This window comes from Mauremys mutica, chromosome 2 (genome assembly GCF_020497125.1).
Source record: "Mauremys mutica isolate MM-2020 ecotype Southern chromosome 2, ASM2049712v1, whole genome shotgun sequence".
NCBI lineage: Eukaryota > Metazoa > Chordata > Testudines > Geoemydidae > Mauremys > Mauremys mutica.
In genome coordinates, this window is record NC_059073.1 from 112,271,887 (window position 1) to 112,286,666 (window position 14,780).

Here is a 14,780-nt window from a genome sequence, read left to right on the forward strand (position 1 = left end):
ACTGGTAAATAAAGGAGTGTCCCTGAAAGGCAAGGAAAATAAAAACTTGAGTTATGCCTCTGATTCCACTATGTTGTACAGCTTTTAGAAGGAAAAATCCTTTTTTTCTGATTTCACAGATTGGTGCAAGTAAGCAGAGAATAACTTTACAACTGGGACCAAATAACAAGGGATTGTAAGAGACCTGAAGGAGATTTTCCTAAAAGATACTTGAGGAAATTTGGTGCATTATAGTGCCCCCAAAAGAAGCAGGGTTTAAACTTAAGATCGACAGCAGATAGGTAAATCTAGTGCAAGTTTCAAAAGGTGCTTCAGTTCTATCTGCAAGAACATATTTCTTTAAAGCACTGATAGAAAATTGTCCATGTGCTATTGAGAAGTTATGTTGTTGTTTTTGCTCTCCTTGTGGTTCAAAAGTAACTATTTATTATTTAAACTGCAAGTTAGTAGCATAATTAAAGAGTTTTATGCCTAATACAGAGTATTTGAAACTTCTCCCAGGGAAGTCACCGAGTTCTACTACTAAAGGACTACTAAAATTACTTCTTAGTGTTTGTTCTTGAAAGAGATGGCATCTCTTAGCTGAAATTTGGTTTATATCTGAGGGTTTTGGGAAGTTAGCAGGTAGGAGACAAAACAAGATGTTTAGGAAGAACTAACTGATTCAGTGTAATATTACAAAACTTGCTTGACTATGACCCTAATGTAGTCCCGTGTGTAAAATCAAATGTCCAGATACCCTAGTATACTAGTCTCCTAAAGATGCCTTGATATCTCAGCGATGGATGTTATATGAGAAGCTAGCTGGTTACGATGAATGGATAGATAAAAAAAAAAAATTCAGACCCTGCCTGGCATAATATATTAATTCATGAGCCTCTAAAAATCTAGTCTAAAATTTTGTTTGGGTCACAAGTGAGAATGAATGTTATGGTCTCAACCTAGTTTTCCCTGGCCCCTTTTGTGTATATTGCAAGCTTCCCCACAATTTGGTGTATTAGTTATGATTAGCCAACACTTAATACAGTATGAAAGAGGTACAAAATCACCTGATAGGCCTTTGTAACAATTCAGGCCTTTATAACAATTCAAACTTCTATTAATTTATATCCTTTGATGTAGACCTAACTTTTTCATTTGTGTTCTTTGTGTGTTGATTTCATTAGCTGATGACCTCAGTGCCAATGAACAGCTTGTAGGTCCCCATGCATCAGGAGTTAACTCAATACTGCCAAAGGAGCATGGGAGTCAGTTCTTTTATCTGCCAATCATAAAACACAGTGATGATGAGGTAAATTACTAATAAGCCTCCTTCCTGGCAATTGCGACTTACATTCATGCTTGCTTTCTGCTTTGTGTTTTTATTATGTGTTTAATTCTTATGACTAGTTAAGTATCAAATTAATTATAAATGTTTATTAATTTATTGTTAATGTTAATATTTTTGGTGGCAGGGTCATTCTTTCAGTCTTCAGACCATGCAGTTACTATCCATATTTATAAAACTATAGTCATGCGTTCTATTGCGCTTTTCGTCGGAGTAGAGTTGCTAACAAATTCAGTTTCTGGTAATTACATTCTTTAGCCCCAAGTTCTTTTATGCAGTTTCATTTGGATGGGATATTCCCTGTTTCCTGTGCTATATTGATGTGCGATGTCAAACAGCTGCCATATCCTCCCCGGAATTAGCTATATTTCAGTGGTGGACGAAGTGATCCATATTCGATTTTTTTCAGTTTACAGGTGACCTCTAAAGCATTTAAAAAATACAGGGTTTTTATCTCATGAACAGAAGATATGAAAGTTGTTGATAAGGTTATTTTTAGGTCTCTTTCTGCTTTTTATCCTAGAAATACCATGAACGTCTAGTGCATCCTGGATTTTGTAGAAGATTTCTTTGGGATTTTAGAGAATGTAATTTTTTAGCTCTCATTGCTTAACTTAGAGAAGTGGGGGATGTTGAATCTTTTTGGAAAAGACTTTTTAACTGTCTAAAAATGCTTTCCTCTCTGCGTTTCTCAATTTGCACCCTCTTGGCTCTTGTCATAATTTCACTTATTCTCTAGTCACTACAATGTCTTCCAAACTAGATAAGGCCTTAATTTCTAAAGGAATAAATAGATTATTTTTCCTGTTGTGGGTCTTGTTTGTTTGTAAAAGGTTTGGGACCATTCAAAGTGAAAGGTGCTCTATAATTGTAGATTAAATCTGGAGTTGTACTTGATTTTTCACTTGTTCCACCTTCCATGCTATCTCATTTAGGCATATATCCTGAGACCAGCTCCCAGGATGAATAACTTGGCTGGGTTGTAGTGGGGATGCCTGCGGAAGGAAAAGGAAAAGATCTTTCACAGGGTGGAAGATGCAGAGGCCTTTGTGTGCCCCTCTGCTATGGCCACTCCTAATGCCAGTTGAGTTCAGTGAGCTTTGGATCAAGTCCCAAGTAAGGGACAACCAGAGGATTCATGTAGCGAATCCTGTGGTCCCTCCCTTCACTTTAACCTTCTGCTTGCAACTGTGTATAGATCCCCGGTACACATGGGCTCTGCACTGCACCAGGATCACATGCTCCAATGTGGCCTTTCAGATCCTGACACACCCATGACACTACTGCTCCTAAAGTGCCCACTACAGCTGTTTTTCTTTCATTAATGGTGTTACTATTTCTTGCTAAATTCTGGTAAATTTTAAATTGAAGTAATTGACATTCATTTTCTTTTTCTCCTTTTACTCCACTACCCAATTTGTCCACTTAGGTTTCAGCCACTGCTGCTTGGGATTCTTCTGTCCATGATTCAGTGCATTTGAACAGGGTAACACCACAAAATGAGAGGATTTACTTAATAGTGAAGATCACTGTGCAACTTAGTCATCCTGCTGCTATGGAATTAGTACTGCGTAAAAGGATTGCAGCCAATATTTACAACAAGCAGGTAATGGGTTTTATTTGTATGTTCCCATCTGCTTATATAGCTTTTAATTTCATTGCTGTCTTGTTCTTGCCCTAGTATTATTCCATTTTGCAATTGGCTTATTTTTCTTGGCTCCTAAGCCTCATTTATCTAAAATGGTCTCTTAAATGAGAAGATTTCAGTTAGTGGTGAAAGGACTCATTGTTGATCTAGGTTCCACATAGAGCATGGAACAAGATAATATTTTTGTTGACAACCTACAGTATGAAAATTATGGTTGCTATATAAATTAACTGTTAGGAGTCAAAATTATACTTCTTGGAGTAGTGTCCTTATGGATGCTCCATTGTAGGGGTGTGTACACCCCCACGCTGTTGGTCGGAGAATTTCAGTAGCAGTCTGTCCTGCCTGTGCATGCATGGCTCCCTGCCTGCCACAAGGCTAGCCAGCTTGCTCAGGCATTTATTCGCTGCCTCGGGGAGAAGCACAATCCACAAAAGTGTGGTTGGTGCCAGCAGCTAAAACCCAGGTCTAGGGAAGGTGTAGCTAGGCGCAGCAACTCACCCTGCTGCGCCTCCTGCTGGTCATCCAGGGAATTAGCTCTCCAGCCTTTGGACCCAGGAGCGCCTTCTGCAGGCCGGTGTCTCACCTTGCTGCTGGCCCCATGTCCCTCCCAGCCCCCAGTGCCCCTTCTGCCGGGGTTCTGCCCCTGCAGAACCCTGTGGTCTCTCTGGGTCTCCCCTCCCCAGGGAACCCCCAACCTCCTATCCCCACCTCGCCTCAGTCTTTGGCTACTGCCAGTCACTATATAGCCCACGCTCACTGGGGCAGACTGCAGTATAATTGCCACTCATCATTGGCAAGGAAGGTTTGGACCTGCTGCCTCTGCCTACCCTTGGGCTGCCCCATTGCAACCCCAGTACCTTTTCGGCCCTTAACAAGGCCTGCAGCCTGGGAATTTTCCAGGCTGGAGCTCCCCAGCTCATCTGGCCTTTCCCCAGCCCTGCTCCACTTTAGGTACTTGGTTCAGCTTCTCAGCAGCTAGGCCCTTCTCCCTCTAGAGACAGAGAAAGACTCTGAATAGCTCCTGGCCCACTGCCCTCTTATAAGGGCCAGCTGGGCCCTGATTGGGGCATGGCCACAGCTTAGACTGCTTCCCCAGTCAGCCTTTCCCCAGCCACAGCCCTCCCCAAGGCTGCTTTTTACCCCTCTGGGCAGGAGCAGGTGACCACCCTGCTACAGAAGGACTGAGAGTTAAGGTTAAAACTCCTGCTGATGGAGTTGGTCCTTCAATTTCCGGAGTCCCAGAGTGAGATATCACTGCAGTCTTCTATGTTGAGGGCAGGTGATTCTAAGGAAATGAGCTACTCACTAAGGACTGGTAAGAAGACATCTGTGAGTCACCGTAGTGAGCCCAAATCAAACTAGAAACGTTCTCTGGCTCTATCAGTATCTTCTGTACCGATGGCATGAAGCCACTTACAGTCAGTACCCAGGGCATGGACAGTACTGAGCCGACAGAGGCAGTCGGAACGCCCAAAGACCCGATGGGCACAGGCAGAGAGATACCAGTACCGAGGTATCTGGTGATAAACATAGATGATCCGCCCCAGGGAAGGCTACATCAATGAGGTTACCAGCACTGATCCTGGTGCGCGTGGCACTGATGGACCATACAACCACTGATGGACCATACAACCAGGTCCACATCACCAACTCCCTCAGCGTAAGCTCCTCAGCACCGGCAGCCTTCGGCACTGATACCAGTACCATCTGCACCTGTGGAATACAGGTGCGCATCAGACCTCTTGGTTAGGGTGACCAGATGTCCCAGTTTTATAGGTTCAGTCCCGAAATTTGGGGCTTTCTCTTATATAGGCTCCTATTACCCCTCCACCCTCTGTCCCAATTTTTCACACTTGGTCTCTGGTCACCCTACTGTGGGTATGTGATGCACCAGACTCACCTCTTCTCAATACTGGGGCCCTGGCACTGAGCTAACCAGGAGCAGTGGACACAATGGCATCTCCACACCTCGCAATGCCTCTTTTCCATTCAGACTCAGATAGTGAGCCAGAGGAACTGGGTTCTCGCCAATCATCCTACCCACCATAGACCCCAGTCCCACCAAGGGTACCAGAGGTGCCACCCCGGCCCTCAACCTCCTTGGTGTGGGCAACCGTGGTTACAGCCGCCAGCTCCCTACCCACAATGGCCATACTGGGACCCCGGCAGGCCCAGAGATAACAAGCCTCACAGGCTCCTAGCATGATTTACCAGCAGGTAGAGAGACGTCCTCCTTCAGCAGTGACATCAAGGGCACCAGACCCTCCTGAATTCTTGGAGGAAGAACAGGAAGTGGAGGTGGAAAAGGAAGAGGCTCCTCAAGCCCACCTCTCATTATCCTCACCTGACGAGGAGGTGGGTTCCCCTCCCCTTCTCCTCCCCCCCCCCCATCTCTGGCAGATGACTTTCGGTCATTCCAGGACCTAACTGAAAGAGTGACTGAGGCCCTACAAGTGCAACTTCATGGTGTTCGAACCTCATCATAAACTGGTGGACGTTCTTCCACCTCTGCCAGGGTAGCCCTCCCTAAGGCACTCCTAGACCCTGCTAGGGTGATATGGAAGACCCCAGCCTCCATCCTGCCAACATGCAAGCAGCCAGACAAAAAGTACTATGTGCCAGCAAAGGCGCACGATTTTTATTCACCCATCCGCCTCCAAATTCTATCATAGTGGTCGCGATCAATTTGAGGGGTTGCCAATACCAGTTTAAATCTATGCTGTATGACTGAGATGGGACGTGCTAGGATCTGTTTGGCAGAAAAACCTATTTTTCTCCTTTATTGACCAGCTTCTGGGTGTGTACAAAGACCAATTCATGGCTATCATTAACGAAGGCCAACTAGTGGCGAAAATGTCTCTGCAGTGCGTGTTGGATGTGACCAACATTGCAACGCAATCAATCTCCCCGGCAGCGATTATTAGGAGGACCTCTTGACTCCATTTGCCCAGCTTCCCTAAGGAGGACCTCCCCTTCGAGGGAACAAAGCTATTCACTGAGAAGATAGATGCATCCCTCCACACATTAAAGGATTCTTGAGCAACTCTGAGTTCCCTGGAGGATATACATGCCAGCCTACAAAAGAAACAGTCCTCAACCACAGTTCAAGCTGAGATCATCATAGTATGTTCTTCAATACTTGTTTCAGAGATTGTATGAGCCACAGAGAAATAAATCAAAATTCTCTACGTTCAAACAATCGGGGCCACCACCACCCTTGTCTCAGCCCTAAATTTCAAAGCGACACTTTTGATGGGTTGTTCGAGGTACCGATAGAATGCTTTCCTTACAGTTGCACGTTAGGAACCCCTTTCTTTTGGAGATTGCCTTTCCCCATTCCGCAGCAGCTGTTAATGGATAACCTCCGACAAGCGGGTGCTGGAAATTGTCCAGAATGGATGTGTCATCCACTTCTCCTCCCTTCCCGCTCCCAAACACCCTTCCCTATCCCTTTTCAAGGACCCTTCTGATGAGATTCTACTACACCAAGAGGTGAATCATCTCAGCGTACCCACACATCTCAGGGGCAAAGGCTTCTATTCTCGTTACTTCCTGATACCGAAGAAAAAGGGAGATTGGAGACATATAGTGGACTTCAGAGCACTCAACAGGTATGTCAGTGATTATCCCAATGTTAGAAAAAGGAGACTGGTTCTTAGCCCTCGACCTTCAAGATGCATACTTTCCCATTTCTATCATACTGAGACACAGGCATTACCTCAGGTTCACACTAGGCCAGGACCACTACCAGTACAGAGTACTCCCTTTCAGCCTCTCATTGCCCCCCCCCCCCCCCAGGGTATTCTCCAAGGTCCTTTCGCTAGTAGTGGCCGATCTATGTTCTCAGGTTATTAAGATTTTTCCCTATCTGGATGATTGCCTTCTCAGAACACAGTCCTTCACAGAGGTCCACTCAGACCACACAAGACTGATTTCTAACACTGGGCCTACAGATCAACAAACAAAAATCAACCTTAACACCGGTTCAAAACCTAGAGTTTATAGGAGCCAGCCTTGACTCTGTGCAAGCGAGGGTGCTCCTACCACATCACAGATTTCTCAATCTCTCTTCAGTGATAGAGACAATACAGTCCAGCCCTCAAATCTCAGCCAGACAGCCTTCAGCCTTCAGCTTCTGGGACACATGGCTGCGGGCACATCAGTCATTGTTATGGTTGACTACACATGAAGTGCTTCCAAGCATGGTTTGCTTCGGTGTACAGACCAAACAAAGACAATGTAAACAAGCTCCTGACCGTAGTCAAACAATCCTTAAACTGGTGGAAGGACCCAATAAACATTTGCATGGAGATCTCATTCGCTCAGTCTTCCCCATCTCTTCTTCTGACCACCGAGGCATCCCTCATAGGCTGGGGAGCACATCTCAGTGGTCACACTGTTCATGGCAAATGGTCCCCATCAGAGACATGTCTCCACATCAATCTGCTAGAGCTCAGAGTGGTCTGAAATTTGTGTGCTCACTTCCTCCTGCTGATCAAGGACACACATACAAAGGTCTTGATGGACAACATGGCCTGTTAGGTACTACATAAACCAGCAAGGAGATACCAGGTCTCATTCCTTATGCACAGAAGCTCTGAAGCTATGGAATTGGTGCCTCTCCCACATTGTCCTATCAGTGGCCTACCTACCGGGAATGCACAACACAACAACTGACAGTCTCAGTCACAAGTTCCTGCTCTACTGCTAATGGGAAGTAAACCAACCATTCTACACAATATATTCCGGCAGTGGGGGTTGACAAAGATAGACTTCTTCGCTACCTACCAGAACAAGAAATGTGTGCGGTACTGCTCCAGAGTTGGGATCGGCCAACACTCCAGGGTAGATGCTCTCCTCCTCCCTTCTTTACGCCTTTCCTTCATTCCCTCTCTTGGGAAAGGGCCTGTTGAAGATGATTTAAAAAAAAAAAAAAAAAAAAAAAGGAAAAAGGAAAGGACATTCTGATTGCCCCCACCTGGCCCAGACAGACATGGGACCCTTACCTGTCTCAGCTGGTGGTGTGCTCACCGGTGACCCTACCGATCACTCCCTGTCTCCTGTCGCAGAACGAGGCTCGCATTCTTCACCCCAACCCATGGGTCCTACATCTCAAAGAGTCGCTCCTTTGTGGTTCCAGCACATAGAGGCATCCTGCTCGGAGGAAGTACGGGAAGTACTATTACACAGTAGGGAAGGGTACTACTCGTTGCACCTATCTACAGAAATGGAGGAGATTCCAGACATGGTGCCAACCCAAGGATGTCACCACTAATTCAGCCACCTTATTGGGATTCTGGACTATCTGTTACCCTTAAAGAAATTGAGTCTCTCTGTTAGCTTGCTGAAGGTTCACTTGGCAACAATTGCAACCTTCCACCAGCAGGTAGAAGGCTACTCAATCTTCTTTCATCCGACTACGAAGAGGGTTCTAAAAGCCATAGTAAACCTCTTCTCACAACCCAAGACACCCATTCCGCAATGGGACCTCAATCCAGTGCTAAAGGGCCTGACTAGACCACCATTCGAACCCATGGCCACTTGTTCGTTAACTCACCTTTCCTCATCACCATCACTTCTGCCAGAAGGAATGGGGAGATAGCAACTTTGATAGCACATCCCCCTTTTACACTCAGACCACACCTGAAGTTCACTCCCAAAATAACTTCTGCATTTCACATGAATCAACTCATTTAGTTCCCAAAATTCTACGCAAAACCTCATATGGATAAGAGAGAGACCATCCTCAATACACACAATGTGTGGAGAGCCTTAGCCTTCTACTTAGGACAAAGGACTTCAGAACATCTCCGAGGCTCTTCCTTTCAATTGTGGATAGGTCAAAGGGTGCAGCGATGTCAGCTCAGAGGCTCTCCATGTGGGTCTCCGGCTGCATTAAACTCTGCTACCAATTACGGGGGGTAACACATCTATCTTCAGTATGCACGTGTTCCACAAGGTCAGTGTCCTTGTTGTTTGCCCTCTTTAAGGGTATCCCCATATCAGAGAGATGCAGAGCAGTTACATGGGCATCTGCACATAACTTCACAGAACATTATGCCATTGTGAGTGATTCGGCTTCAGACACCCAGTTCAAGGCCTCTGTACCACAGGCGCCAGCTTCCTTTGGGCCCTGGGGGTGCTCAACCTCCTGCTCTGCCCCAGGTTCTGCCCCTACCCCTGCCCCACCTCTTTGTGCCCCAGGCCCCGCCCCCACTCCACCCTTTCTCCCAAGCCTCCATCCCCGCCCCACCTTTTCTGACCCAGTTCTGCCCCCTCCCCCAAGCATACCCTGTCCTGCTCTTCCCACTCCCCCCACAGCCACCTCCTACATGCCACGGAACAGCTGATCTCAGTGGGCAGTAGGTGCTGAGGGAGAGGACGGGAGTTGGGGGGGGGTGGAGCTGGCTACCAGTGGGTGCTAAGCACCCACTAACTTTTTTCCATGGGTGCTCCAGCCCTGGAGCACTCACGGAGTCGGTGCCTATGCTCTGTAGTATCATCCATATCAGACTCGACTCTGAAGTCCCAGCCTCCAGCAGTGGGCACTGCTCAGGAGTAACCTACAGTGGAGCACCTACTCAAAGAAGAGGAAGTTACTCACCTTGTGTAGTAACAATGGTTCTTAGAGATGTGTCCCCCTATAGGTGCTTCATGACCCTCCCTCCTCCCCTCTACTTCAGAGTTCCACTGGTTGACTCTTCGTTAGAGATGGAACTGAAGTAGAAATGCCCTTACATGCTAGCTAGCCTTATGGCAGGTGGAGAGCCTTGCGTGCTGCTATTAAAATTCTCTGATCGACAGCACAGGGGCGCGCACACATGCCTACAGTGGAGCACCCATAGGGACACACATCTTGAAGACCCATTGTTACTGCACAAGGTAAGTCTCTTGCCATTGGTCCCCACTCACCCCCTTTCTTCTCTAGGCAGGGAGCTTTAACCATCGTTACTGCACAAGGTGAGTAACTTAGAGATGGTCAAAGAAAAGTTTTCCAAGTTATTTTGCAGCCTGTGGTCAAGAGAATGAGAGATATTGACATCCATACAATAAATGTATTGAGATCTGATTCTCAGTTGCCCTATTCATTGTGTAGTCATTTATGCCTGTGTAAAGAAGGTGTAAAATGCTACTATTCTCATTTGGTTGCAATTTATACTCACAATTTATACTTTGCACAAATGTAAAAAACTACACAAATTTCAAGGCAATGGAGAACCTGGGCCATTAACTGTAGAAAAACATGACTGCTTCATACTAGGAAGCAGCATCAAAATTTTAATGAACTTACAAATGTTAAGAGGTTTTTTTTGTTTTACTGTTAGTGTGCACAATAATAAAATTATATGCTAAAAATTACCATTGTGGATACAGTAATTTAAAATTCTTTTATATTTCTAGAGTTTTACCCAGAGTCTGAAAAGGAGAATATCCTTGAAAAATATATTTTATTCCTGTGGTGTGACCTATGAAATAGTATCCAATATACCAAAGGTAAATTATTCTGCTCTTCTTTACAATCTGTTAAAGGAGCAAAATGATATTTTGGGGCAGGATATATTGTTTGGGTGGGAATTGAATATTCAGCTTTTGTTGATATAAAAAGAACTTGTTAGTTGTACATCTGAATTCCTCCAGGCCAAGTGAATCTGTATATAAGTTTTTATTTGAATAATGTGTAGAGTGTAGAAGATGGAGCCTGATGGGGGATTTTATTGATTTAGTTAACTTTTTTACTGGACTGAGAGCTTGGGTATCAGGTTTGAACAAACTATTACAGACATATTTAAAATGTATTTCCTTTGTACAACATCATTATAAATATTTATGTATACAAGACTGGTACCTAGTTTTAAACCCATTTTTTAAAAAACCAGGATTTTAAAGGAAAATAATTTTTAGTATAGATTTTCCTCATTCAGAACAACTAGGACAGTGGTTCTCAATCTTTCCAGACTATTGTACTCTTTTCAGGAGTCTGATTTGTCTTGCGTACCCCAACTTTCACCTCACTTAAACACTACTTGCTTACAAAATCAGACATAAGAATACAAAAGTATCATAGCACACTATTACTGAAAAATTGCTTACTTTCTCATATTTACCATATAATTATAAAATAAATAAATTAGAATATAAATATTATGCTTACATTTCAGTGTATAGTATATAGAGCAGTATAAACAAGTCATTGTCTGTATGAAATTTTAGTTTGTACTGACTTTGCTAGTGCTTTTTATGTAGTCTGTTGTAAAGATGAGTTGATGTACCCTCTGGAAGACCTCTGTGTACCCCCAGGTGTATGTGTACCCTGGGTTGAGAACCACTGAACTAGGACATCTGAAAATAAAACGCTGTCACCTGAAAAAGAATGCTTGAAAGCTTGTCTCTCTCACCAACGGAAGTTGTTACAATCAAAGATATTACCTCACCCATTTTGCTACCCTCACATAGTAGTAATTACAGTTTACAGTCTATGAAGATTATACAGACTATTTAAGAATCAGGAAGGAAGAGTTAATAGTCATGAAATAGTTAACCCATTACATACACACTTTTTATTTTTCAGGTTAAACAGTCACATTTGGAGGGAGCTGTAGTGTCTAATAAATATGGAGCGCTTTCCTCACCATGGGGCTGTTGTTATATTCTTCCTTCTAAATCAGATGCTGGACAGTCTTTGTTCTGTGGAGTGGGCTTTGATCAGTCTAAGATCCTCAAGACTGAGAGATTCTGAATAATTGAATCATGCTGCATTTTAAATCAGTGGATCTAAAAAAATGTATCTATTTAAAAAATCTTACAATTTATAATTTTAGGCTACAGAGGAAATTGAAGATCGTGAGACTCTGGCCCTGATGGCAGCAAGAACTGAGAATGAGGGTACATCTGATGGTGAAACTTATATAGAGAAATATACACGTGGTGTGTTGCAGGTGGAGAACATTCTAAGCCTTGAACGACTAAGGCAGGCAAGTAGCAAGAAGAGGAGATCCAATGGAAATCTTAAGACTCTGGGGAGATTTTGAGGAAGTGTTTGTGGTAAAAATAAGGTTAAAAAAGTCTAAATAGATGGCAAAAGTACAATATGTGGACTTATGCAAGAGTGTACTTCAGCAAAATGGACAAATCTTGTCTTAAACATGCTGCTGTGTAGAGGAATTATAGCTTCAGTGAATTAGACAAAGGTCAAAATATTCCATCTTTTCACAGGCAGTCACAGTGAAAGAGGCACTCTCTACTAAGGCAAGACACATACGGAGGAGCATCAGCACACCAAATGTCCACAATGTAAGAAACTCTTTCTGAAATAGTGGTAGAGATATGGGTCTTTCTTTAATTTATTGAGTGGATAAAACAATTTCTAACCATTATCACACCAAGTGTATAGCTATTCTGAGCTAGCACTAGTAGAAGCTCTAGAACTCTCAGTATGAAGGGGGAATTTGGGTCAATATAATTATTTAATAGCAAAAAAAAAAATCAAGGATTTTATCTAAAATCTGCCTCTCCTTCTATCAGGTGAATTTTGGTCTCGGGTGCCAGTTTTGGGTACCCGCTCAAAATCCCTGCATTACACTGGTGTGGTCAAAACAGTCTGCCCAGAAGTTTTTAAAGTTTTCACTTTTAAACAACTGATTTCATGTTTTTTCTAGTAAGTTCTATGAAGGGTCTTGTAGATCCCTATGACATCTGTGAATATGATTTGCCCTTGTACTTACTTTATTCATTCTCCTATGCAATTAAAATAGCAGTTCTGTTAGCAGACTACATCATTGATGTAGACACATAGAGCAGGTCAGACTAAATGATCATAATGGTTCCTTCTGGCCTTATAATCTATGAATACAAGATATTTTGTCATACCTGTTCACTGGTGTTTTTTAGGTGTCCTCTAGCCGATTAGATCTTTTTGGCTGTGATGAAGATGATAAGGTATGTAAATTTGGATTTTCAGAAGAATAAACTGCACAAATCTTCAATTCTCTTGTTTTTCTAAAAAAAACAAAAACAAAAAAACAAAAAACAAAACAAAAAAGGCACCATAGCAGAAATGTATCCTTATCTGAATCTTGGATTCATATTACTTGTTTTCATTTAGGTGTACCATTTTTAGTCATTTGGATTATACTTATTTGTAACTTAAGTAAAGCATAATTCTAGAAACTGACATGACATAACTAAGGTAGGGGGATTGGAAAGATGTAGGAGAATTTAGAACATATCCTTAGAGCCAGTCAGCTTCCTATGCAGATCAGTGTGACTGAGGTCCTAGTCATACTGCAGGATGAAACAATGCTCTGAATACCCATATTTTAAAATAATTATTGCAATCAGGGTCTACTATGGTCTCTCTGCTCAGCATAAATAGGGCTCTTAACAGAACAGTGGGGAGCTATTAATTGGAAAATACCCACCTCTCTGGTTTCTGCCAGGCTAGCAGATTTATTTTGTTTTCAGACCTGAGCCTAACATAAAAGGGAACTAATCTGTTAAAGCTCTCTGCATAGAGAGGAAAGGGGGTGAGCAGTGGCTGGAGGTGAGTGTTCAATAGAGAGACTGAGAGAATGCTGCAAGGGGCTGTCTCTCTTCCAGCCCAGGAGTAGGGGTGTTTAGACTGAGTATAACTTATATAAACTTCATTCTTTCCTTGCAGTTTAGGGTAAGATTCACGTGTGTAGGCTGCCTTTCGGTATGTGTACACTGCAGTATGTGACTACAGCACATGTAGACATACCCTAGCTAGCTTTGCTCCAGGTAGCTAGAACAACAATAACAGTGCAGCTGTGATGGCAGTATAGGCAGTACAACCCCCTCTGGGAGCCTGGATATGCCCTCCTAGTCTGTGCTGCCGTGGCTTCATTACTATTGTTATTTGAGCTAGCTAGATCAAAACCAGCGTCAGTATGTCTACATGTGCTGTGGTCACATCTTTGATTGCACTGTACACGCAGTCTTTGTTATTTTAACTCATGTCTCTGACTGCTGTGTGCCTGTTGACTAATTAATACTTTATAACTAGAAAATGTATGCAGACACACAGTTAAACCAACACCTTTAAAATTGCATAGGTGAGGTAATTAAAAACTTTTGAACTTTGACTTTGCCTATTAGTTTCTTTTTTGTCTTGATTAGTGTGCATTTTTAAAATTCCTTAGGGTTGGTCAGAAAGCCACCTTGATATATCCGACTGTTCTTCCAGTTATCAAGATGTATCATGTTACGGTACTTTACCGAGGGATTCCCCTCGCAGAAATAAAGATGCTGGTGGTAAGTCTTTCAAATATATATGCCTTTTTAATTGCTCTTAGAGAAAAAAACAAAATATTGCAACAAGAGATTGAAAATAAAATGCAGGGTTCAAAGTTCATGTGCAGCGCACAGAGCCAATACTCCGGAAAGTATCTGCTTAGTGAAGAGCCTAATTGAGACAGTATGGAAGCGAGGAGAGAAAAAGAGGAAGAGACCTCCAAGAAGGAAAAGAGAAGAGACAAATGTGTTGAAGAAGCAAAAGAACAAGGAGGGTTGGAAAGAACAAAAAGAAGGGGTTTCTATATTGTTTGTGTATTTAAAAAAATTAGTTACTGTGGCATGGATTTTATGCTTCAAAACTAACACTGACTCCATAGATGTCCTGGTTGCTTGCTTTTTGCGTGTCAGTGTACCATCTTATACCATCAACAATTTATTTGCTTTGGATCAGATTGTAACTATATATTGTGATTGGGGAGTGCAGGCATGGATTCCATTGAAAGTACAGAGCAGGGCAGAGAGCTACACGTGCTTATAGGCTCCTTTTTA

The 14,780-nt window shown here is 43.1% G+C and overlaps 1 protein-coding gene across 1 annotated transcript in view; it reads left to right on the forward strand.

The window, feature by feature from the left end:
- KIF13A (kinesin family member 13A) overlaps window positions 1-14,780 on the forward strand; it is a 210,870-nt gene that overhangs the window by 179,584 nt on the left and 16,506 nt on the right. The window contains exons 31-37 of the mRNA XM_045004519.1: window positions 1,167-1,291; window positions 2,757-2,933; window positions 10,380-10,472; window positions 11,798-11,950; window positions 12,192-12,269; window positions 12,867-12,914; window positions 14,138-14,249. Of these exons, the coding sequence (XP_044860454.1) occupies window positions 1,167-1,291; window positions 2,757-2,933; window positions 10,380-10,472; window positions 11,798-11,950; window positions 12,192-12,269; window positions 12,867-12,914; window positions 14,138-14,249 (786 nt within the window). The remainder of the gene's footprint in view (window positions 1-1,166; window positions 1,292-2,756; window positions 2,934-10,379; window positions 10,473-11,797; window positions 11,951-12,191; window positions 12,270-12,866; window positions 12,915-14,137; window positions 14,250-14,780) is intronic.